This window comes from Stylophora pistillata, chromosome 7, assembly GCF_964205215.1.
Source record: "Stylophora pistillata chromosome 7, jaStyPist1.2, whole genome shotgun sequence".
In the NCBI taxonomy this organism is placed as follows: domain Eukaryota; kingdom Metazoa; phylum Cnidaria; class Anthozoa; order Scleractinia; family Pocilloporidae; genus Stylophora; species Stylophora pistillata.
The window spans coordinates 6,286,402-6,313,059 of NC_142525.1; the positions used below are offsets into that span (position 1 = coordinate 6,286,402).

General features: G+C 38.6%; 2 protein-coding genes across 2 annotated transcripts in view; both read right to left on the reverse strand.

Moving 5' to 3' along the window:
* Positions 1-26,658, reverse strand: part of LOC148726361 (uncharacterized) — a 357,363-nt gene that overhangs the window by 234,036 nt on the left and 96,669 nt on the right. The gene's annotated exons all lie outside the window — the stretch shown is intronic.
* LOC111346641 (uncharacterized) lies at positions 9,334-24,981 on the reverse strand. Its single transcript, XM_088727370.1, has 4 exons — positions 24,866-24,981; positions 15,612-16,330; positions 13,312-13,968; positions 9,334-12,467 (listed from the first exon to the last, which is right to left on the reverse strand). Exons 2-4 carry the CDS (start codon positions 16,315-16,317, stop codon positions 12,244-12,246), a joined length of 1,587 nt encoding a protein of 528 aa, XP_088583496.1. The 5' UTR covers positions 16,318-16,330; positions 24,866-24,981; the 3' UTR covers positions 9,334-12,243.

Consider the following 26,658-nt stretch of genomic DNA (forward strand, 5'->3'; position numbering starts at 1 on the left):
GAAAATTAACAATGCGTAGGTGCATTTCCCGCGAAGAAGCCCCTCGGCGCTTATTTAAAGTTTCGGCTAAAAGGAGAGGCCATGATCATTTTCCTGTACTGATTCTGAAAAAGTTAAAGCTTGAAAATTTATCGATAAAGAGGCAAAATTAAAACAAGTTTTTCCTTACATCTCTATTACCTAAAAAATTGAGGGAGGAGGGGGTGCGGCTTATTTGAGAGGGGCGTTAACTGACATTATGGCCAAGGAAGTGGGCTGGGTGCTTATTCGAGTTAGGGCGCTTATAGAGGATGTATGGTATTTACCCAAGCCACAACACTGAGATTCAATTTGACACTTCGCACGATACTAGACACATATCATCACATGTCGAAAACATGTTATATATTCATATCGTGACTTTTAGCCATTTGAGAAGTAAAAGTATTTGGGGACGTGTTTTAAGGCAAATGTTCGGTTGTTGAGTGGAAAAGAGAAAACGGTGGTTTAGATAACCAAGGAAGTCTCCAGAAGATCGATCCGTCGCAGTTGTTTGATTTTCTTCAACGTCTGTGAAAAGAGATTGATATCGTTTCGAGATTCACTCGTTGAACTTGCAGCTGAGGAAAACCCTCCAGATACAAATCGTAATCCTCACACTAGGTTCTTGGCGGCCTTTGGGTTCTTAATACAATTTGAGTCAAATTTGTAATTTTCAACAAATCAGATATTTTTACCCATGTTGTCTCGATATAAATAACACGCGAACAGAAATGTCACTGAGAAGTCTTTAATGTATCACCGTCGCCGAGAGAGAGAGATTTATGTATCCATTGGATAATTAAATCTTATTCTATCAGCGCTTCCTTCAGTAACTTTATTAGATACAATGAATATATGAAGTTCATATATCGTAGGATCGTGCATCATACGTAAATAACTTTATTGTTCTTTGAACAATCATGGCCTTATGTTGTTAAAAGCTGCCTTATATACTGACTCCCATCAGTTTTGATTGGCCACTGAGGCACATAAATAACTGGGCCCTATAAAGTTTGGGCGGTAAATTTGGATAGATATCAGGATTTTACTTCCACATTTCTTCAATTCTTTTGTTTTGACTCGAAGGTCTTTTGTAAGGCTCCACAGGATGTCCTCGGAGCTGTGCCTTGAAGAGGTTTGGAAAGTTGTAATGAAGCGAAGCTTCTGCTCTGATTCCGTAATAAAACTCAAAACAGCCTTACACCCTACTGATGGGCTGAACACGCAGAGTGCAAAAGAAAAATTATATTTTCCGTTAGGCGTAAACTTCGTCAAAAAATCTATCCGCTGTGTAAACACGATTTAAGGCGAACGACAGTTACAATAGTTAGTCCTTTCTGTTAATATGAATTTCATTTTCTCTGTTCTATAGATTTTCTTTCATTGTGGATCTCAAAGACGAATGAAACTTTCCAATCGAGCCGCACAGCAATGACGGAGGTTTTCCGTTCATTTCACTCCTGCACACTTTCAGAATTAGTTTTGAAGGAAAAAAAAATCGACAAACAACTCAACAATTTTACCTTGTACACTCTAATATCAGTATGCATATTTTCTATACTGTACTCTATACATTTTCAAAGGTGCTAACAAGGAGAATTCATTCAACATTCAAGAGCTTCGTTAGTTGGTGATCATTTCCTTTATTCTCCTGACCTTAATGTTTGCTTCAGAGGTCATGTTGTAAGGAGAAATTAGATGCTGATCACTCTTAGTGCTCAAAGGGCTAAGGACTTTTTACTATCCTTTCATTCCTCTTTTCACTTCTCGTTATTGTTTTGGGAGGCGTTCTGTAAAGGAATTCATTTTTGCGCCCTTGGAATAACTCTATATTTTAATTTCTAAATATCAATTTTATTCTGCTGAGCAATTTTCGCAAATTTAGCTCAGACTGGCAGAGCACATTCCCTTGACTCTTTAACTCCCGAGGGTGACTAACATCTAATTTCTCCCCAAGGTATCACTGCTTAATCAATGCTTATGAGAATTAAGAAAACGATCGCAAACTTGAAAAGCTCTGGATTTTTTCACTAAATTCTCCTCGTCAGTGCCGTAGGAAATGAATTAAAGATATATAGTATGCAGTATGTAGATGCTGATTTTGGAGCGTGAAGGGTTGGAGCGTCATTAAAGCTACATATATAACATTGAATACCAAGATATAAAAAATTGTGCTACACTGTTGTCTTTATTACCAACAGGTAGACAGATGGTTACCTTTTGGTATTTTGAAGTCTTTATTATCATATTGATGACTCCAACAGTCTATAGCAATATAGGTTTGTATCGTATATTGCGGTGTCTAAGTATGTTGTACTGCAGTGGCTTGGTTGCTGAGGGACCGGTCATTATTTATCACCTGAGGGGGATGGGGTGGGGAGGATTTTGGTCGTTCCAAGGTTGATTGACTTGATCCTGCCATAAAAATAGTCTGTACTCGAACTTAGTACACCACCCAGCCGAAGCTTGTCCCGGTTTTCCTTAGCATGAAGTGACTAGAAGTATTACTACTCCCCCCTGGATGAGATGCTAGTCAATCATAAGGTTACCCACCCCACTCCCCAGCATTTTATCAGGTTTTCTCAATAGTTAGCCCGTATTCATTTATACTCCTGGGGGAAGGGTGGGAGGCACTGTAACTAGAGTCACGTGCAATTGTGCGCATCCCTATACTTAAAATATCCACACGCCTACGGTACGAGACATTAGTAGGAATATACGTATTGGAGAACGATAACTTAAAAATAAACTCACTTTGAAGAAAGAGATTTACCTTAACGGTGCCCAACCTTACAGGCATTTAAGAAACCCTGACCCTGTTTCTTATAAAGTAGACATGAAATTTGATCCTCAAAACTACATTTCTGCACAAAACCCAACAAATGACTCCACATATTTACGTAACGTTACGGAACTATATACTGCCAGAGTAAAGGGCCACGTCTAGAACACGACACATTGACTCGGGTGGGCCTAGAACCCAGACCTCTCGACCGGGAGTCGGGTGCGCTGATCGTCAGGCCATTGCGCCTCCCTCTAATTCCCCCGTCATGCTCTCTGATATTATTGTTAAAGGGCTAAGTCAGTTTGGAAAGAATGCAATCTCTCACGTAGTTTTCCGCAGGGTTTCCCAAGGCAAGAATAACTACTGCCTTCGACTTTGTCGGCATGGCCAGTAGAAATCTCACCCATTTTTGGTTTTTAATTTTTTTCATCTAATTTTCCATCTTAAATTTTAGATGGATTTTCATGGTCGATAGACATATTTTGTAAACCGAACAGCTGGTAAATTGTTGCTTTTTGGCTTTCGTTACGTGGGCGCCATCATGCTCAATATACAGCGAAGGTGCAACATTTCTCACAATATTTATTAATTTTAATCCATCAAATATATTTGCTGGTGCGCGACTGCTCCAAATACATTACGTGACCGACCAAGCCCCAGCTAAGACGGGGGGTTATCCGAGAATATACCCCAGGTTAGGTTAGCCCAATTGTAAACCTTCCGTCCAAAAAATATTCGTTTAAAATTTAATTCAAAATGAGAGAGAGTGTGGTGTGGATGTTACAAAAGAAGGGACAATATTACCTCTTCCAAAAACTCGAACCAGAAAACAGTGAGTGAACATCCTACGCCGTAAACGACAAGTTGTTCGTAAATGTTCATTAGCTTTTTGCAGTATTGCCCGTTTCCGCCAGCCCCCCTACTTGTTGGTGATTCTCTGATAGAAACGTTTCCTGTTACAAACTGTTAGGGGTTCTCTTATTAGATGATTTCACTTGGAACGAACGTGTCTTTCATTTTGTAAAGAAAGGGAACAAGCGGTTATGTGTAATACATGCTCTTAAGAAGTGCAGATCAGCTGATAGGCAGCTTATTCTGGTCTATTGTAGCATCATCAAATCTGTTCTAGAGTATGCGAGCCCCGCTTGGGCAGGCCTCACGCAATACTTAAGTGATCACATTGAATTGGTACAAAAAAAAGGGCACTAAAAATTATCTTTCCGTCTTTGAGTTACGAGGACGCGCTAAAGAAGTCAGGCTTAATTTTTCTGCTTAAGAGGAGGGAGGATGCGTGCATAACATTCCTCAAGCGAAGTCACTCTTCTTCTGACCTACTACAAAAGTTAGTGCCGCGTTGTACATTTACAAGACCATATGCCCTTAGCACAGGAGAAACTGTGTCTGTACCTGCCTCTCCAATAACTAACAGATTAGGAAACTTTTGCACCATCAAATACCAGATCCACGATTAAAGTACCGAATTACGATTCGTCTTAATACTCATAGTATTTAATATTTACATAGCATTGAATATTTACATTTAATTGATATCTATAATTGCTATACATGGGTGTAACGTAGAAGTATTTGTAATGAATGACCCGCCTTGTAACTCAACGTATGCTGCTAAGAGGTTGAATAAACGATCATTATCATTATTATTATTATTATTATTAAACATTTTTCACGAGCGTTCAAAAATATTTGAAGGATACTAAACAGGAGAGCCTCCGCTTGGCGCGAAAATGTGCTCGTATATTCCTCGAAGCTCAGTTTCATCGAACTTCGCTCTTCAAAAACTGTTCTCGTATCGAAACAATGTCTGCGAACATATATCCGTGCAAATTTTCGCGCTAAATGGAGGCTATTGTTTACACAAATCCCTTAATTTACCGTTTGCACTGGCTTGAATTTGCAGCGTTTTAGTTTTTAAATAAAAGAAGTTAATGTCACAAGGAGTAACTTCAATACGGCAAAGGAGCTATTGCACGATGCTGAGCTGTTTACCTACCATCACTACAATCCTTATCTTCGACGGTATAAACTTCAATAAGTTTCAGAAGTCAAGAGTGGCGTACTATTCAAACTGTACGGCTTCCTTCAACCCGGTTGCTCTTTCTGTGGTTAGAAGTGGAGACATTCATCCTCATCCAGGACCTCACAGAAAATGTAACTCGACTTGTAAATCAGCCATCCGCCATGACAGCTCTCGCAAAAAATGCAAGGAGTGTGATCGGACGATTGCTAGAAATCACCCTGCAACCATATGCGACTGCTGCTCGTTGTGGTCTCACATTAAATGCGGCGGTGTGACCCCTAAGCAATATCTAATTTTGCAGTCGTCTGGCAATATATCGCGCACTTGCGAGTCATGTATGGAGGCTCTTCGCCAATTACCTTTTGCGGACTCGAGTTTGAACTCCAGCACAAGTACCAACAGTTCTACTGGATCATGTTCCGACGATGAAACATGGAGTGAATATGACGCCTTGATTAAGAAACATCGGACCAACATTAAAATCGGACATGTTAATGTGGACCATATTGCAGGCTTTAAATTCTTTGAGGTCAAGTATTGGCTATTAGAAGGAAAGTTTGATGTTTTAGTACTTTCTGAAACGAAGCTGGATTCCAGTTTTCCAGATAGTCAATTTATGGTCACCGGATGTCGAATGTGTGGGGCAGACAGAAACATTCACGGCGGTGGTTTAATGGTCTATATCCGCGCAGACCTCTGCTTTAAAGTCATAAAAGACCTACCCAATCTTCGAGTAAGTGAACGCGAACGGTACAAGACTGAATCGATTGTGGTGAAGGCGAGGATAGCTAAGAAGTGGGAAACCATCGTCGGTATCTATAGACCTCCAACATCTGCGTCTGTCCCACGATCGCTATGGAAATTTGAACTATCCTCCATGCTTGAGGCGATCACAATACTTCCTGGTAACTGCTTTTTCGTAGGCGCCTTTAACTCGGATATGTTACTACCAGACAAGCCGCCAAGGGATGGTAGAGTTATGGCAAACCTACTTGATATTTAGGACTTGAAGAATTTGATACATGAAGCCACTCGTATTACCAAGACATCAGAAACCCTACTGGACCTTTTTCTCACTGACAACTTGAGAAAAATACAGTCATCGGGCGTAGTCCATGTTAACATAAGCGATCACTCTCTTGTGTTTGCCATGCTCAGGGCATCGGAACCGAGAATACGATCTCGGAAAATAGAATTCAGAAGCCTTAAGAATTTTGATAAACAGCATTTTCTACATGATTTGCATAATGTTCCTTTCCAAGTAGCTGAAATGTTTGATGACGTCAACAATAAGCTCTACGTGTTTGATTGTCTAAACGAGGACATTCTTGGTGAGCATGCACCTTTGAAACAGGTCCGCATAAGGGGAAATCAAGTTCCCTTTATGAATGAACAATGGCGCAAAGCCATTCGTCAGAAAAACCGTTTGTGGAAACGTTTCATCCGCGAAAGAACTGATACTAATTATGAACTGAACAAGAGACAAAGGAACATTTGCACTTCTCTAAGACGTAAAGCTATTAAAACTTTCTTCGACGAGAAAAGTGAGTCGGAAAACCCAAGGGAGTTTTGGGACACATACCGCCCATTTTTGCATTCAAGGAAAAGCACGCAAGCGAATGACATAATATTAAAAGAACATGATGTCGTGATAACAGACAAAAAACAAATGGCGGAGCTTTTTAATAGTTATTTTGTCAACATTGCGGACGGGGTGCCAGAGATAACTGAACAGAGTTATGGAAAAGAGTTGGTTGCGCACCCTAGCATTCAGGCGATTTTCGACAACAATGAACAGCTCGCTGTGAGAAACAAAATTTCTTTTCAATATACTAATAAAACCCAAGTGGAAGCGTTATTACTCAAAATCAACTCCCGCAAAACCAGTGGTCATGACAGAATACCACCGCGACTGGTAAAAGAGTCTGCCAACGCGATTGCTGGTCCTATTGCCGCAATAATGAATCACTCGATCAGGACAGGACAGTATCCGTCGCGCTGGAAATTCAGTAGGTGAAGTTACTCCTTTATTCAAAAAGGACGATGAACTGAACAAAAGCAATTATCGACCAGTGACCGTTCTACCTGCGCTCAATAATGTTTTCGAGAGGTTGCTTTCAGCTCAAATGCGCGACTTTTACCAAAACATATTGTCTGAATACGTATCTGCGTACAGAAGGCACCATAGCTGTGAGACATCTTTGCTTAGGATGACTGAGGACTGGAGGCGTAGTCTAGATAATAAACAGATCGTGGCGGTTATATCAATGCATTTGTCAAAAGCTTTCGACACTGTACCTCATACTTTGCTACTGGCGAAACTGAAAGTGTATGGTACGCATGAATCCAGCTGTGCCCTTATCGGTGACTACTTGACAGATAGAATGCATCGAGTGAAAATTGGCGATACGTATTCGGATTGGATGAGCGTGAAGCTTGGTGTGCCCCAAGGCAGCGTCCTGGGACCCATGTTTTTCAACATGTTCCTCAATGACCTCATCTTTCACATTAAGTCTGTAAAACTAAACACTTATGCTGATGACTGCCAACTGCACACATCTGACGTAGACCCAGTAGCCTTGGAACAGCGGATCAATCATGATGTACAAATAGCAAACAAATGGTTCGAAGACAATGGGATGAAAGCCAACCCCGCTAAACACCAAGGGATGGTTCTTGGCAAAACCGATTACCCTTTCTCCTTCTCAACCACAAGATGCCTAACACTTTTTGGAATAATTCTTGATAATGAACTTAACTTCAAGGAACACATATCCTCTGTTTGTAAAAAAATAAATAATCAGTTCAGTGTCCTCAAAAGATTTGGCAAACTTATTTCTACCGAAATTATGCTTCGCCTTTATAAAACGTTTATGTTACCCCATTTTCACTACTGTTCAATGATATGGCACTTTTGTAACTCAGAGGACTCTGTTAAACTGGACACCTTAAATAGACGTATTTTAAGATTTGTTTTAAAGGACTGGGACTCGAACCACGATGATCTTTTAAACAAGGCAGGTGTGTGTGGTTTAGCCAACAGGAGGATACAAAATATGATGATTTGTATATTCAACTGTCTCCATCTTGGTAAATATCCGTGCTATCTGAAACAACTAATCAAGCTAAGATCTACTGCTTACTCCCTTAGGGGCACGAATATTTTATCACTTCCTAAGCCGTTTACAACCACATATGGTCTAAATTCTTTTAGCTATTCATCTGTTAAGTATTGGAACTCCCTCCCTGACCACTTTAGGAAAACTGTAGACTATAGCGAATTTAAGAGCAAACTGTCAGCGCACAATTTCTGTTAATATTACATTTATATCACATATTATATTAACGATTATTATATTATTATATTATGAATTATTTTTATCTTTTAACCTGTTCTTGCTGTAATTTTAGAGTAGTAATTAGGATCGGAGATACTAGCTTATAAGCTAATCTAAAATCCGAGGATAAATAAAGTTTATGTATGTATGTATGTATGTATGCGGGTTGAAGATTTCAGACATCGTGACAACTCGATCCGTAGCTTTTCCTCTCGAATTGTCTTTGTAGATGACTTTAAGTCTAGTGTAGAGGTCTCCAAAAGAGAAGTTAAAGTCTTCACACCAGGGAAGGAGGTTCATCGTACCCTCGCGGGTTTTGTAGAGTTGGCGAATGTTCTCAATAATTTCGAAGGGATCAAAACCATCTAAGATAAAAAAGTAGGTCTTAAGTAGGTGTTAAGTCGAACTGTCAAAGCCCCCTTGGCTTTTCGAAATGTTGCAAACTGACTTTTTTTCCGAGCGAAAGTCGATACAGCGCTAAAAGGCCAGTTTTTAACAGCGCTGATCATCAAAACTGGCGCAAATCAGGAATTACTCGTCTTTCACAAAACTCTCGTTTGAGGAATTTTTTGCTTCGCATATTTTGATCGATCCTTTGTGAGAACAAATCACATAATTTTTTCTTTTTTAACGGTTTTTTTTTACACTGAAAATTATTTTTCAGTTTGACCATAGTTAATTGAGGGTTAACTATGGTTTGACAACTACTTTGCTTTTGTTGCTATGACCGTAAATATGCAACTTTTAATCTCGGCTCAGCGCAAAATTCCAGCTTCATCCCAATGATACATTTATTCAAACTAAAATAGGTTAGAGGAGTAAGGAAATATAAAAATATGTTGCGGTTTCGGCGAACTTCTAGTACAGCCAGTCAACATCATATACACGTTTTCGAAAATTCCACCCAACAATGGACAGAAAGCGGACTCAATTATTTACGTGATTTACACCCTCGACCTGAATTGAACACTTTGAAGCTGTTTCATACTTGACGATACCATAAAACAGTATTTGATCTCCACACCCATCTACAATTATGTTGCCACCGAAAGCTGATTCATCACTCTAAGCGAACTATTGTTTTGTTCACCACGCAGTAATGAGAAAGAAGAAAAGAAGTCACTGAAAGGTAAGATAGATATGAAAAATGGTCATGTTAAACCTAAATATTTTTTATTATCCATTTAGAGTGTCCTTATTAATATTACTTGAGGTGTAGTCATTACAAATCGGATAATGTACCCTGTAATTTAATGAACTAATTTATTCAAAGGACCCATCTGCTGTGTTTACAACCCAAACGTTCCCATGAAATCGCCAGAAGATAGTATATTCAGGAAAAGACACTAAATAAGCAAAGTGTATTACTATTTTCATCGATTTTTCAAGACTTGATAAACTGAAAGGAACTGCTCATAAACTTCATGCATATTGTGTCACGCAACGTAATCATGCGAAATTCAATTACGACTTCGCCCGAAAAAATATTTCACCAGGTTGTTTAAAATAAGAAAGTCGTGTATTAAGATCAAAATGACAATTTCCCCTCTCCTGTGCGCAAAACTGACGCTATGATTTGTATTTTACAAAGTAACTGGCCTAGTTTTCTACGGCGCAGCCGGTGAGTGGCCTCCCGATCCTATTTTCAGCTCTTGGCGCCTGGCGGTTCTTTGAGCAAAGATGGTTATAAAAAAGACCCCAACTAGAAGGTAGGCTCGATTACCAGCCGCTGTTCGGGAACCAGAGCCCGCGCTCCTCCCCCCAGTCCACTGATGGACACGTGAGGCTTCTTTCGTTGCTTACAGCCAATCAGAATTTTTCCTGCAAATTTTTGTAAGGCCGCATAAATTATATTCTCAAACAAAGTTTTCAAAATGATGGACGATGATGAATTGATAAATGTGGCATGCGAACGAATTTTAGAGACAATTAAGATTGAAAGTTTAAAAGATTTACAACGAGAAGCTCTAGAGAAGCTGGTTAGCGGCCAGCATGTCTTAGTGATTCCAACCAACTGAGTAGCTAACAGGGAAGTCGCTGATTTTTCGGTTCGCGGCGTTGGTTTTTGACGCGGAGACATGACATGACGCCTTTGTTAAATGCTAAGTCAATCGTTCTTGTCATTTCTTCTCGGGTTCACTTTTGAAGATCAAGTTCGATTACTTAAATCTGTGGGAATTACAGTAAAGTTTATTTGGGTCAAAGAAACGAGTGAAGAGACCAGTCAACTCATAACGTGGCGTTTGTGTCAACGAAACGATGGCGATCCATTCCTCTCGAAAGAGAGCGTATGTCTGATTGCAATCGACGAAGCTCACTGCATTTCTCATTTGTAAGCGGAGCCATATTCGTAAAGATTTCCGTATAACCCAATACCAATCAGAAACAAAGCCGTAATCCCAAAGGTAATCTATTGTTTTGCCTCTGCTTTCTTTTATCCATGAATTGTATTCATAATGAAGTATGGGCTTCTACGGAAATCTTGCCCCATATTCGAAGCACGTTGGGTGTATAATTCATGGATTAGTAGTCCTTAACACTGAAACATAGATAGCGCAAGGCTTTCGTGCGCGACGGAACATTTTAAGCCATAGGTGCGAGAATTGAAAATAAAACAGGATAAGATGCCCAGGTGTAGTGTTCGTTGTTGCTTTCAAAACTTAGATTCTGGTAGAGAACGAAAGGGCTGTAACTTTGAATATCACACCAAGTTATGGAAATCATTCTGTACTGTAGGCTTTGACAAATACATCTTTTCAGTAATCATTTGCCACAACAACTTGAAGCCTGATTTGTGATTATTAATTTTCAAATACAAGCACGCAGTTCACTAGATTGCAGAGAATGAAAAGAAACTAATCTCTTTGGACCCCTTGAAAGAACCACATAATATTTCTCAGTGTAGTTTTATTTTCTTCTTGAAAGCGCTATTATAAATTAGTTCTTAATGATAGTTTTTTGCGGCCTCAATTCTCCCTTGATCTGCTGCGCGGTGAAGTTGAAGACGCGGTAACACCTAGCGAGATTGCGGAGGGCATGTAGGATCTTAGAGTACGGAATGTAGTCAATCATTAATTAGGGTGTCTCTTTTGTGTTGTTGCTGTTTCTCGCCGTCTATTAGCGTTTTTTCACAGGTTAGTTAGCTTCTGTTGTTTTCCCTATCACATACTTTCGTTCATTAATGGTTCTTTCGCAGTTATTGGCGTCGATTGCACTTTCCGTTAGTCGTTTTCGCATGATTAATGTTAGTTCTTCGTGCATCTATAAACCTAGTTTTCGTTGGTCGCGCTAGTTGCAGTTCGCTTTCAAGCAGTTCCTTCATTCTTCATTTCGTCTTTGGACAGTGTTTTTTTCGTCAAGCGCAGTTTTGCAGTAATCGTAACAATGTAAGTATTTTCGTTTTAAGTTGGCTCAGTGTATTTCTTTCCTATTACCTTTACTTAATCAATTGTCGTAATTTTGTATTTATTTATGAGTTTTAAGTTTCAACCCAAAACGCTCACCACATCCTTTGACGTCCTTAAATCGCCTTTTTTATCAGTAATTGTGGTGTTGGGAAGTTGCGATTGCTGCAGTCACAGGGCATACCACGCTTCGTTCCATTAATCGCTTCAAAATTTTCCTTGAACGAGCGATGAAGGGTATTTGTATCTTTTCGGAGCCTTCGAAGGCGCTTGACTTGTCGATAGCAGTCATCGTTACAAATGTAACCTTCCACGTCTATACGAGAAAGGGGAATCTTCACTACGCCGCAAATTCTTTTCCGCTAATCAGACACCTTAGATTTCTTTTTAGAATCTTTTACTTCGCAGCCATAGAAGACACATCCAGTTTTAGAGTTAAATTTAGTCGACGTATGGCGATTATATGTGTGCCATCCATTCGAATTGGAGTCCTATTTCATCTCCGGTGACAACTGAGAACGCATCAATTAATTTTTTCAAATACGTTACAGCTCTCTTCTCGGGGAGGAACGAAAAAGACTGGACTCGAGAAAGCGGCGGAAATCTGATTGCAATCCATACAAAAATATGCCGTGGGAACTTAGATCTAAATTATATCTATCCCTTAAAAAAAAAGATTGAGACAGAAATACGTGCATTATAGTGAGGCCAATCTTGGAATATGACTGAATCACTCAAAATGTTGGCCACAACAGATGCCGCCATCACACAAGCAATTTGTTTCCATTTCTCACTTGAAGACTGTCTTTCATTTGCAAAGTCTGTGATGCCTTTGACTACCACCCATTCTGTCTTAAAATCATGGGCTGCTGCAAACACTCCTGAAAAAATAAAACATTCATGAATGTCTCTTAACACTGACATGTCTTTTAACCATTATAAGCTTATTTCTTTGCATCCTTGTGATAATTATTGTTCAATTGAAGTTCACACAGATTCACACTCTAGCTTCTGGTAAACATCCACATCATAGAAAGAGATTAGTGTAAGTCCCTACATGTGCAACCAATGTTTACAAGAAAACTTGTTCACCAAGACTATAAAATTAATTTCAGTTTACATTATTTTCTCAAAGAGACAAAATGTTGTCAACTAGAGTTAACTGTTTCACTCCCTAGATCTAATTATCCTAAAATGTTGGTTGGGGGAATTGGGTTTTGGATCCACTAATAATCCCTTTCTTGATATTTGTTCTATTCTTATTACTTGTCTGCTTGATATCATAATTTTATTGATATTGGAGGGAGAAATTCCGTCTTGGTCAGTCTGGGGAGTTAAAGGGTTGATAGCTGGGACCATGATACTATTCGTATTCCTAAAGCTTACAACTATTTAACAAGAAACTTTCTACATTTTTCAGGTGAAAAATTTTAACAATTCTTGACATCCTGAGGGAGCATATCCAATTTGGATAGCCAAAACACATCTCAGTCACCTTCACCTGTAAAAATACCTTCCTACCCTACCCTTACCTATCACAAATTCACTGTTATAATAAAAAATACACATTATACATGTATAATTCCTGCAAAGTTAGCATGCTACATGATATTTTTCTTGGACTAGCAGGGACAATTCCAGAGCAGTGTTTTTAAAGACACTTGCTACAAGTGCTAACATCGTTTACATATCAATCACCAGTATTTTCATCAATATGGTTCTCACCTCCACCTTCCATTTCAACTGCAATTGCTTCAGGATGTCGGTCAATTATCTCCTTGTTTACCTCTGGGATACTCAGAACCACTCCATCACAGTGCACTTTGGCATTACATTCATTAGCATTTTGGAAAGGTGCCTTCCACCCATCAGCCACATGTTTGATCAGGTTACCAATATTTCTGCTGGGGGGAGTTTGGTGTGCAGCTGTTATCAGCTTTGATGAAACAACCACATCTCCTAGCTCGACCTCTCTGTTGTTCAAACCACTGCATGCACCAACAGAAAAAGTAGCCTTGGGTCTAAGTAGAGAGATGGCATCTTTTGCAGCAGACAAAGAGCCCCCAGGAACATCTGAACCTTTGGAGCACCTCATCAATGCAATTTTCAGTTTCTTTCCTTGACCATCACCTGTGCAGCCAAAGTACACATAGCCAATACTGTTGTGGTAACTCTTAAAGGGTTCCTTCAGGTAGACAATGCAGCTTAAGAACTCACAGTCCTCCACTGTTAATAACAGAATATCAACAGGGAGTTCAATATTGCTCCAAGCAGAAGAGGTATCTGGAAGATCACTCATTTTTGGAAGTTTAACACTGAGCTCTGGCAGGCTGACATTGGCTTTCAATGCTGATCTATTTTCAGCACACTTAATTTCTGTCTCTGTAATGGAAAAATATGAAATTTTTACTGATAGTAAATTTCATCCCAAATACAAATTCATTCAAACATTGTCTGAGAAGGATTTCTTTGAAATTTACACACAGTATGAGAACTGCTTTCAGTTCAACACTATTAACTTAGCCCTCACATGAACTTAACAAAATAAATTTGGAGAAAATTATATTTAATTTACTTCTAACAAAAATGTACATGTATGCTCCAGGAAGAACCATGACATGACTTTGAACTCCAAAAAGGACACTCAGATAAAAAATTGAACCTCTACAATGCTTTCAGATTCCAAAAAATAAGATAACCATTAAAAATTTGCCTTGAAATGCACCTTAAATTCAACTTTGAGCACATTTGCAGACAAGTTTCAAAACATTAAGCTACTCTAGACTTCCAATTCTCAAAACACCTGCCTGTCATTATGTCACAATTTCAAGCATAATTTTCAAATCCGTTACACTCTAACATCAGTATGCATATTCTCCATACTGTTCTCTTTACATTTCCCGAGATGCTGATGATGAGAATTTATTCAACAATCAAGAGTTTCTTTAATTATAGCCATCATTTCCTTTATTCTCGGGACCATAATTGCTACTTTTGTCTGGCTTGTGTCAAGCTTGTTTCCTAAATTGCATATGATTTTCTTAGTCTGGCTCTTGCAAGGGTTGATTACCACTCATTTCCCACTCTGTCTGGTTCTGTTCTTGTCTGGCTGATGTAAGGCATGTGTGTGGTCCAAATGTCAGGCCATATTCAAGCTCTTGTTTGGCCACACATAAGTGAGGCTTTTTCAATACTTCTACTAGTGTCTGAGAAAATTTGCTTTAAGCGCAGCGAATGAAATGTTCCCTGATCTTCATAACATGAGAGGGCGTTAGAGGAGTTTAAGTCTTTGGAATATAAAAAAAGCCTAAAACATTTCAGTACATTATAATAACCAGTTAATATTCTTGGAAAGTTTTGTAACAAATCTGTAAAATGTACATAACCTATTAACTCACTTAAAGTTTGGGAATCCACAAAACTTAAGCCCAAGGTTTGGCTCCTAAGACTCCTAGACATGGTAAACGAATGGCAAACTATGATAGCGTATGTACAATATGCATGTACTATGGTGACATATGATAAACTATCCTCTCACTGAATTGATCATCGATGATGGTGGCCTAACTGTTGCCTAATGGCAAACCACTCTCAATCACACAAAATATTTAAATCATTGAAATTGGAGCTGGTGGATAAAGTTTATGGTAAAAAAGCAAAGGAGTAGCTTACATTTAATATGAAACCTTTAGCTAGTTGTTAATAACTATTCTAACAATAAGTTTTTCTTTAAAAATTTCTTTATCATTCAATGATTTTTTTCTATTTTTTTCCCACCAAACAACAGATAAATGTTTAAGCTGCTGAATATGCAGCAAAATTTGCAAAATTTTCCCTCTAAAGGTCTACAGTTACCTTAATGTTTGACTTGGGGTGATTTTGTGGGGAGAAGTCCTGTGACAGTCACTCTGAGGTATCAAAGAGTTAAATTGCGAGGGAAAATCTTACAGTGTCTGGAGCTTACTTTGCCTTTCAACACTACAGAATAAGTTTAAAACTCAATATTAACCAAAATTTACACACACCTCCCATTCCTGAGTTTTGTTCAGAAATGTCAATAGCACCCTCCATGTTCTCTTCCTTCCTAGCTTTTTTAACCATTTCATCTTTCTGTAATTTGCTTGCAATACAGTCTTCATCTTTCAACCACTCTCTAAGAAGCTCTCGGTAGTGTTCTTCAAGATCAGCATCAATACAATAGGATGCAATATGATTGATAACATCCCCATATGAGGCCCCTCCAATACGCAGAAAGGTGTCTTTGATGTTGTTCCAGTACAAACTAAAAGTGAAATTGTCTACTGAAGCAACAGAAGCATGACTGTACACTATCTGCCTGAAGAACTTGAGACGGGTGATGTCAGCTTCTGGAGAGGTGTCTGATTCTGAAGGATTGTTATGCCAGCCAGAGGCAGGGAAAGTCACACCAAAGATATTTCTCAGAAGAAGTAGAAGTAGTGAGCTGTCAAAGTCTCTTGAAGAAACTGAAGATGTGAAAGCAGGATATAGTTTACCCCACTGGGTGTTACTTAGGACTCTTTTCTTTCTAAGTGTTTGTAACGTTGTATGATTTGAGGGATTAGCCAGGGCTGCGTGAAGGTTTTCTGGTGGACACACCCTGTCAAAGATTCCCCTCAACACACATGATCCAACATTGACGAGAAGGTGACAGAGCCGGGCATAATTAGAAGTTTCCTTGGTAGAAGGAAGTGATGGGTTGGTAGAAGCCATGAAAACATGTTCTCTGTGAAGAAATGTTTATAATTAGTGTACAGAAGGCAACATTACAAAACACACACAAAAATCATAACTTTGCAACACCACGATATCCATCAACCTACAAATCAAAGAATAACTATGACCAACTTGTGAATAAAATAAACTAGAAATAAACATGTTTGTTAATTTGCTTGAGAACTTAAAAGTCTCTCAGGTCAGTGTCTCCAGTATATAAAAGTGGAGATACACCAATTAACTCTCTCACATTCACCATTCAGTAATGTACTTGAAGGACTCATTTATAACCAACTATAATTATTCCTTCATAGAAAAACACCAAATTTTATACAAATATCAGTTTGGATTCAGGAAAGGATACTCCACTGAACAGGCTATTCTTGAGATTACAGACAACTTAAGGCTTGCAAATTGATAGAAAGCAGTTAAGTCACATGTGGTCTGTTTCTTGACTAACTGTCAAAGACCTTTGACACAGTAAATCACAACATTTTACTTTCTCTTCATGTGGCATTCGAGGAGTCTTGCATAGATGGTTTGAGAGTTATTTTCAAAACCATAGCCAATTAATATATTAAAATTGACTTCACAAAATCTGTCAATGAAAATATAACATGTGCAGTGTAGTAAAACTCAAGGTTCAACTTTAGGTCCACTTTTCTTTCCACTTTATGTTAATGATTTACCAAATTGTACTGATAAACAGTGCAGAGCTTTGCTGATGGTATCAACTTGTTCTTTACTAGTGACAACCCACATAACCTTGACTCTGTTATGAGTCATGAGCTAAAACAAATCTACAAATACTGTGCACGAAATAAGTTATCTATTAATTTTGCAAAAACTAAGTTAAACTACATGTTAATTTCATCTCCCAGACACCACCCTACAATAAATATTGAAAACATTGAACCAAAAGATTAACACCTGGGAGTCTATATCGATAAGCACCTGAATTGGTAGCCACAGATACAACATATAAACAACAAAACAGCAAAAATGCTGAAATTCTCATCAAATAAAGATATCACATAGATTCAAATATAACAAAACAACTATACTATGCTTTGATATATCCCTATTTAAGCTATGGCATTATTGCCTAAGGCTGTGCCATCAATGCTAAACTAAATTGTCTTTGTGCTAAGCAGAATAAATGTCTCCAAAGCATCTTCTTTTCACAAGCAAGGGAAAGTGCTAGTCCCTTTTATAAACTGTTAGGAATTTTAAAATTGGATGGTGTATACAAATTCAGAATATGCTGCCTTGCACATAAGATTAAGAATAGAACTGATAGCATTCCAGATGTTTTCCTTGATGTCCTGACCCCAGCATGCAAAAAACATAATCATAATACGAGATTTGCTGGTAATTTCACTTTTTTAACACCAAGAGTATCCACTAACATGGGAAGATCATCATTCAAATGCTCTGAATCAAAGATCTGGGTAATTGTGAAGAAGAGCTCCCCAAAAAACCTGTCGGCCGACTGTCGGCCGACTGTCGGCCGACAGTTGACCGACAGGCGGCCGACAGTCTACCGACAGGTTAAGAAAAAAGAAAAATTGTGTGAGCGGAGGTACGACGCAGAGACCAACCCGCGCCACAAGAAGACCCACCCGCATCACAACAGCAACACCAGCAGACGGCAGACATACGGGTCAGCACCCACGGCCTGGCCAACATACACGAACGATATGACCAGGTTCTCCAGACAATGAAAGAAAACAAATGCAGCATGGCCTGTGCCTTCCGTCTTGCAGGCTGTCCTCGGAGCACACTACGAGACTTCGTGGCGATAGCAGAATTGAAAAAGGTCGCCTCGAGGGAACTGGACCTCGTCCTCCGCGACCAAGAAGTTCAATCCGTGCGAGATCTGGAGGTTGCCTGTCGCAAAAGACTTCGGCGCTACATCCCGGTCATGAGCAACATGAGGAGAGAGGGGCAGCTGTTGCCAATGAAGTTCGCGGCACGATTTTACGAGTGAAATATCTTGTATATTTCACCACGCACAAAACGGCTCCTTTAGGAGCCACCAAATCTTGAAAGTCAATTGTCAACGTATTAAACATGTTGGATGTTGTATCAAGCGAGGCACGATTCTACGAGTGAAATATCGGATCACTCAACGTTTCTGGTAAACCAGACCAAAAACTCTTGATCTAAAACGACCACGATACCTCGTTTTGCCACTCTGCGACAAACGCAAATTAAAAAATTAATAATTTAAACCCATATGCTTTTGTAACGGCAAACTTAGAATCCCTAACATTGTGTGATCGTTTCACGGACAAGCTACCGACAAGGTACCGACAGGTTACCGACACATTACCAACAGTCGGCCGACTGTCGGCCGACTGGCGGCCGACAGGTAGCCTATATTTCAGGCAAAACCTGTCGGCCGACAGACGACCAACTGTCGGCCGACTGTCGGCCGACAGTCGGCCGACAGACGACCAACTGTCAGCCGACAGTCGGCCGACAGTTGGCCGACAGTTGGTCGTCTGTCGGCCGACTGTCGGCCGACAGGTTTTTTGGGGAGCTCTTCTTCACAATTACCAAGATCTGGGAAACCGTGCCCACCAATCATAAATATATGTCCTACAATACCTTTAAGAAGAATGGAAAGATCAACTTTTGCATAATAAAATTTGACTATTTTGCTGTACTTTAGTTTACTGCTGATTTATTTAGTATAGGCTGCTATTTATATGGTGTCCAACTAGCAAGCTCTTGCTACCTTGGACACCATACACATCTCAACCTTATTTTTATGGCCAAATACAACCTTTATTTTTTTCTCATTCTCTTATCTGTAATATAAACCCTGTAAATATCATTTATAGTGTGAAGTAAATAATTGAATTGAATTGGAATTGGCAGTCTTATAGCAAAACTTGCATTTAAATATCAAAGTGACTAAAAGAACTCAAAAAAAGTCCCAAGGTTTTTTCAGTCAGACACACTTGGTGATTTTGCTCGAGAGCTTCCAGAAAGTCATGGAAAAATCCAGAATAATGGTTACCATCAAACTTCACAGAATAATAGATGCATACCTCTGACAGTTCACAAAAACAATACAAGAAAATATTCCACTTCATTAAATTTGTTTCCAAACTTCATCATATTTAGACCCTGCAAATCCACATCGTTCTTCACTTGCACAATCTAAATTGCATTTATTTTCCACTGTTTGCCTCAGAGTTGCTCAATTAATATTTGCATTGAAACGCAATGATTTTTGTTCAAAAGGTTTTCTCCTGGTTCCATTTGATAACAAACCTCTAAATTTCTCTGTGTTGGAAACAATATACATTAGAGTGCATTTTATGTGACTGAAAGGTTTTTCACTGATTGAAATTAAAGATAATTAATGTGATGAGCAGCAAATTCCGCAAGTTTTCTTAAGTAAGAAAAGTAGAGAATCATTTTTGTCTGTTATAAAAGTGCTGCCAATATCACATTAATTAAGATCATTCCATGATGATGGCATCATTCTCAGGTGAGCCAATGTCAAAAATTACCACAGTGTCAATCAACAGTGTCTATATACACCCGAGTAAGTGAATGAGCTTGTTCCAAGCATTTTCAATCACTTGCTTGCTTTCTTCATTGTTCTTTAAGGCTTTTGTTTCTGACTCCAGGCAAGTCATCTCCTTAGCAAATATCCCTCACACACAACAGTCATAATTAATATTACCTACTAAATTTTACAAGATGGAGGTAAAGTCAAGAAAGTGTCTTAGAAATGTTATTGGAGTGTCAGGCTTTGTTTAGCAATCACAAAAAAAGGAAATCCAAGGCATGTTAAACTTAGGTGCTATCAAAGGGAGAGAATGTTACCAATATGTTGGCCAGCACGGCATGCTAAATCTGGTACGAGGCACAAAGACAAACTTTCTCATTCATAAATCTGCTGCAAAATTCTGATGGGCCTGGAATATATAACCCTGCTTGTTTGAAGCTAGTTACGTATCATTATGCAAAGTTTCATGTACAATATCTCTGGATTTAATGATCTTGATGCTGAGATTTTGGGCTTTTCAAAAAAGATATCAAAGCCAGGGTCAGGAATTTTTTACCCTTCTGCCTCCCCTTATGCAATGCTGTTTCCAGCGAGCGCTTTCACACTAGGTTACTCATTGCCTTGGCCACAGTACAATCTTTTCCCATAACTCTTCCACATCAGATGATGAGCAGCATAAATAATTAATAAAGATTGTTAACAATGAAATATGGAAACAACTTTAATTAAAAAAACACCATCCGTAACAAATGTATATCGATGTAACAACATCTTTGTAAAATTACCATTAAAAAACCTGAGGGATTTGTTTGTAACTAAAATAACATGATTACTATTTAACAAGACAATATAAACTGTATTTTATCATATTTTGTTTAACAATCATTGGCTACAGCCATTCCTGTTACATTCAACGAATTTCTCTTCATACCAAACTAAACTTTGGTGCAAAATCTTGTAGGGCCCATGCATTTACAGAATACAAAGCCTTAAGAATGACAAGCAAGAAGGAGCCTTAATTCCCACAACAAAGTTTCTAAAAGGATTTGATTCTACAAAGAACACACCCCCCAAGGACACATTGAGTGATTGGGAAAGAAATTCCATTTAAGAAGGAGAGAAAGTCAAAATTTGTTGGTTTGATCCATCCTCTTGTATCTCCAATATATATTGGTGGCCGCAATTAGATGTCACATGATGATTGATGGTCTGCAAGCATTTTCCAGGAGCAAAACAATATTAAACTATAATATTTTTCATGTATTTCATGGTATAAAGTTTAAATTTAAAAAAAAATTAATTTTGCAATGGCTAAATAATGCCTCGCATCCCTTGCTGACTTGCACTTTGCAATGACCCAAAGGATGACAACATACTTAGGCTTGCTATATAGAAAAGATCACAACTAAAATTACCCTACGTAGGCTTCAAAGAAGTTAAAATATGAAAAGGAGAAAAATTATAGTGACACTACTTTAAGACACAAATTCCGGGCCTTCAATACATTATGTTGATCCAACCTCAACAATATAGGCACCCTATTCCAAGATAAAGTTCCTCAAGCTTACGATATGTCCATGAGTACAAAACAAGTACATATTAAGCCAACTATGCTTCATTTTGTTGTTAGAAACAAATGTTAATTCACTTTGTTGTAAGCAATGAAAAATGCTTGTTAGAAATGAACAATGCCTTTAGAATTGTGACTCAAACACATATTCCGATTTTCCTCATATAATCGATGGCGTTGTTAGAAAGCAAGATTAAGGTCATCAAGCCTAGGACACGTCCACGAGTACAAACCAAGTACATACCAAACAAGCAACTCTTCAATTTGTTGTTAAAAACAAACCCCGCTTCCCTTGGTTATTAGAAACGAACAACACTAATTTTCAATCTTAAAGGTGTTGTCAGAAACAAAGAGCGCTTTTAATTAGTGATTAAGATTTCTCAACTTCATTGTGTATATTTACAGTCTAATAGCCTGATCTTTTAAGTATTTGTTTCTTCAGGTGACTTGACCCTTTTGTTCAGGCAACATGACCAAAAATTTTGGGCAACATGACTCAGGTTTCAGGCAACATGACTTTGGGCGAAATGTCTTTCAGGCAACTTGACTGGTTACCCTATAGCAGCAGTTTGCCATATGAAACAATAATTCCAGTGTGTGAACCAAATGTTAAATTTGTTTGTGCAAATCTCACCCTGAATGTGTGAGACTCAAAGGGCTGGCTAAAAAGCTGCAGTTTAAGGTATTTCTGGTTTAGCGGCGATAGGTTGATGAACTGAGTCGAATCTCACATTGAATACAAACACCACGACATAGAGTTAAATGATGTTATTCTTTAATGAGGTCCAACACATAAAAACTGAAACAAGGATGCAATAACCAAACTAAAACTTAACTATAGCTTAATCGATTCAAGGCACGATAAGTAAAATCGCTAGCTGATCCGAATGATAAACATTATACAAGAAGAAATAAGTATATCGCGAAATCAGTGAATGTCAGCGACTGAACCGATGAAGTAAGAGATAAAAGGAATTAAAATGACAAACAACGTTAGAGCGATTACAATAAGTAATATAAAGGGCGCACCTCTATCCCGATCTTGGGGCCAAAATGTGCACAAAACCAAACAGAAATGATAAATCTACAAAAACTTTGGGTGCTATCGTTTTGTAATGGAGCACAGTTGAATATGAAAGCACGAGGTCCGCTCTATGCTTACTGCGCATGACTTGTGACGTGACCAAAAACTAAGTAACGCAAGGGTAACACTACATCCGGAGTTAAGGTACATGTATCAACAGTTTCTGTAAGACTGAAAACCATGAAATGTTATCATATAATGTACAACAGGCCAAGAGTAAATTATACCGCCGCCCAGTTAGCCCAAAGGATAGTGCGCTGGACTGCTGTGCAAGGAGTTGAGGGTTTGAGCCCCGGCTGGACCAACACTCAAGGTCTTAAAAAATTGAGAAGAATTTGCTACCTTTCTATAACATCTGGAAATGGTTAGATATTCTAGTCTTCTTGGATAGGGACAAATAAATGGAGGTCCCGTCTCCTGCAGGGTTGGGGTTAGGAGACATTAATTTCCCATGCATGAGATTACTGTGATATGGATGTCCTCCCCGGGGTGGGATGGTGGGTACAAAGGGGTTAGGTGTCAATTGGGACGAAAGTTCTGTTCCTTTCTCCTACCACTCCCGTGGCGAATGGATTAAACTAAACTAAAAATTGATTTTAAATAACTACTTAAAAAAACACTTTTCCATTTTAGAAGCACAAGAGGAGGTCACTGCAACCTTGTATACATACATACAAACGTAAACTTTATTTCTGTTCGGATTTATGAATAGCACTAGATGTGCTAGTATCTCCGAGCATATAACTACAAACAAATGACAATAGTTTTAAAATTGAAATACTCTTTTAAAACCTCATATAAAAATGCTAATAATTATATACTAATCCCCACTAGATATATAACTCCTAATGGCACGTTTAAAAGCTGCTAGACTGTCTGACATTCTTAATTCATCTGATAAGCTATTCCACGCAGAGGCAGCAAGATACCTGAAAGAGTGAAGTCCAAAAGTTCTAGTCTTACCGCTGGTATCTGTAATTTCCTTCTACCCCTTAAATTATATGCACTTTGACTGCGCTCTTTGGGAAGTGATGCGATACACCCAGGAGCCATGTTGTTAAGGCCTTTGTAAACCATACTTAATATGTCCTGGACTCTTTTATCTTTTAGTGATACCATATCAAGCCTGTTCAGTAAAGCTGAATACGAACTTGATCTGTCTCCGAGGACTAGGTGAAGCACTCACTTATCTACTATCTCTAGCTTATTAGAATTCCGTGCTCCACAATAATGCCATACAGCACTAAAGTACTGAAAGATAGGTTGTATAAATGCCCTGTATAAATGCAACCGTATGGATCCAGAGGGACATTGTGTTGTGTTCTTAGGCAAGACACTCTACTCTCACAGTACCTCTCTTCACCCAGGTGTATAAATGGGTACCGGTGAATTTAATGCTGGGGGTAACCCTGCGATGGACTGGCATCTCATCCAGGGGGGAGTAGAAATACTACTAGTCACTTCATGCTATGGAAACCGGAGTTAAGTGCTGGCCTGACGAGCCACATGGCTCATGTGTAGGCTTTACCTTTTTTACTTTTACAAGAATTTTTGAGATTTGTATTTCCTTTCTCCGATGGAAACTGTCTTTATTTGTGACGGTAAATTTGAAATCGAAGTAGGTGGTTCACACGTTACATCATTGCTACCATGCTGGTGGAAGTAAACAATAGACATCTCATATTTAGCTCCTTTTGTTCATCTACCAGGCACCTAAGGGACCTCTCCTTTTACAGCGCACCTTAGTGTTTAAACGAGCAAGCAGAAGTGCCATTTTATGGCTAGCAGTCGAAACAATTCAGCCAAAATATAAATAATACGCTAATTGACTTGAAACTGCTGAATAGAGAGATATCAAGTACAACCATTTGCAGCAAATCGCAAAATACAAACTTGGGAAAGATTTCTGATAACCCTAACCCAGTCAAAAGAAAGACGTAATCCCGAAGGTAATCTGTTGTTTTGCCTCTGCTTTCTTTTATCGAAGAATTGTATGCATAATTAACGAAGTCTGGGATTACACGGAAATCTTGCCCGAACATGTCTCAAGCAAACAGAAAGTGCTGACCGAAGCACAAAGCCACGATTTATATCAATCTGTCTTTTATAATAAATGTTTCATGGCTAGAAGCAGAACAAATCCAGTCAAATTCGTAAAAATGATAACGAATAAGTGAATCGACACAACAAGCTATTGAATAAAGAGGTATCAAGTATAGCTATGCTGACCAATTCGTTAAATACGAACATCTCTACGACAAACAGGAAGTTCGAAGCACCAAGTAGCCGCGAGAGTGAAGACAATTCCCTCGCTAGTAATAAAAAGTTAAAACGTACGTATCTGGTATATTAAAGACTTTACCTTGGCGAGAATCGTCAGCTTAAAAAACGTTGAACAAGTCTTTCGAGGCAGAGATCAACTGCACCTTCTCCTCGGCCATTGCCGACTTTCATATCGTGGGAGACTGGAGTGAGTTTTGCCAACGCCGGACAAAATTTTTAAATATGGCCGCCAAAGGCAGGAGAATCTACAACAGCCTCCAGTGGATCTTCTACCTCTACAGGGAAACAAGACAAGGGAAAGGGATGGCACTGGAATTGTGCAGCGGCTTTGTATACAAACAACTGGAGAAAGCACTGGTCGAAAGGAAAAAGAGAAAACCTGTACGATCTACCGGATCGTGTCTGTAATGAACAGTATGTTCAAAGTCTTGAGAAATCTGCATCAAAATGTGCAAATTTGAAAGCAAAGAGGCTGTTTGCAGCTAAGCGATCGTTAGAGTATTCATCTCGTGAAGTAAAATAAAAAAGGCGAATAATCGTCAAGAAAGAAAGAGAGAAGGATAAGGAGATAACTCCTGTACTAAATCAGGCTTCTGGGAAAGATGAAAGTCAATACAGACTAGAAAATGAAATACTTAGAAATCAGTGTGAGGAGCTGCATGGCAAGTAAATTGAAAGAGAAAGACAAAGAGATGGAAAGGCTGAAATGTCAGGTAGAACACTTGCTCACTGAATGAGATTTTGCCAGTCTTCCTAGTTTTAAGTCGAAGGAAAATATGAAATTGTGATTGAAAATAGTCTTATCTAATGTTATGTTGTTTTGAGCTTTTGTTTTATCAGTATTGACTTGTTTTCAGTCATTTCATGTATGATTCTAAGAATAGCCCACCATTCAATAGTTCTATGTTTGGTTAATAGGATTAAGTCTTTTAAGTGTCACACAATGATTATTGTTCTGTCATGCAATGCTTTAAAATTGTCTTGTTAGTGCCTTGCTATTGTATAACAATCGATTGTATTGTTTTATTTCATCATTTTAAATTATTGATTTGTGATTTGTCATTTCTTATTTCTTTTAGCTTGCAATCACCCTTTCTTTTTATCAGTATTATTTCTTTTGTACTTTCCTGTATAAATAAATTTTATTGTGGCTATAAGTCTGTCTCGTTGCTCAAATAACAACATCAGAACCTGCCTCGGTCACTGATTGTTCAGAAATCTGTATGTAATTGATACAAAGAACTGGGATGATCTGACTTAAATGAATCATACATGTATTCAGCAGCTAAATGTAAAGTAGTGTATCATTTTTAAGTCCATTAAGCATGGCTTTTGTTTACAACACTGGCAATATTGATATTGCTACTGTTCTGGTTGACAATTTGATTCTAAACATGGCCATGCTTTTGTAAAATGCAGTCTAGATGTTTAAATGATCAGTTCAATCCCTGGCATTGTTATGTGTTACTCTCTGTGAAAAATAACTTGTTTGACAGTTTTTGGTATTGCATTAATCCATGATCGTAGTGGCCTCAAACTTTCAAGTGTTGGCACTCGTTCAAGTACCTGCTTACCAAGTTTTTTCAGCAGATTGTGTTCCTCATGTGGCCAGTATGTAACAATTTTCTTCTCCAAAATGTGGTCAAGCATGGCCTTACAAACATCAATCACAAGGTTGTCACGTTTGACAAGAAACACATTAGCTATGTTTTGCTCAGGAAGATAAGATTCTAGAAAGGTAATGTTTTCACCAGTACAAGCCACCTGGAAGTTAGACTGAAGGATATGGGGACCAGTAACATTATCTAAGGGCACAAGACTGTTGAGAGCTCTGGTTCTCACTTCAAGCAAAAAAGTTTGTCCAATGCCATC

What these genes read in the sequence shown, in the direction of transcription:
- LOC111346641 (XM_088727370.1), bottom strand. Translation starts at nt 16,317, where the DNA reads ATGGCTTCTACCAACCCATCACTTCCTTCTACCAAGGAAACTTCTAAT. An exon ending in ACAAAACTCAGGAATGGGAG is followed by an intron (nt 13,969 to 15,611) that starts GTGTGTGTAAAT and finishes TTTCCATTACAG; the next exon opens with AGACAGAAATTAAGTGTGCT. An exon ending in AGTTGAAATGGAAGGTGGAG is followed by an intron (nt 12,468 to 13,311) that starts GTGAGAACCATA and finishes TTATTTTTTCAG; the next exon opens with GAGTGTTTGCAGCAGCCCAT.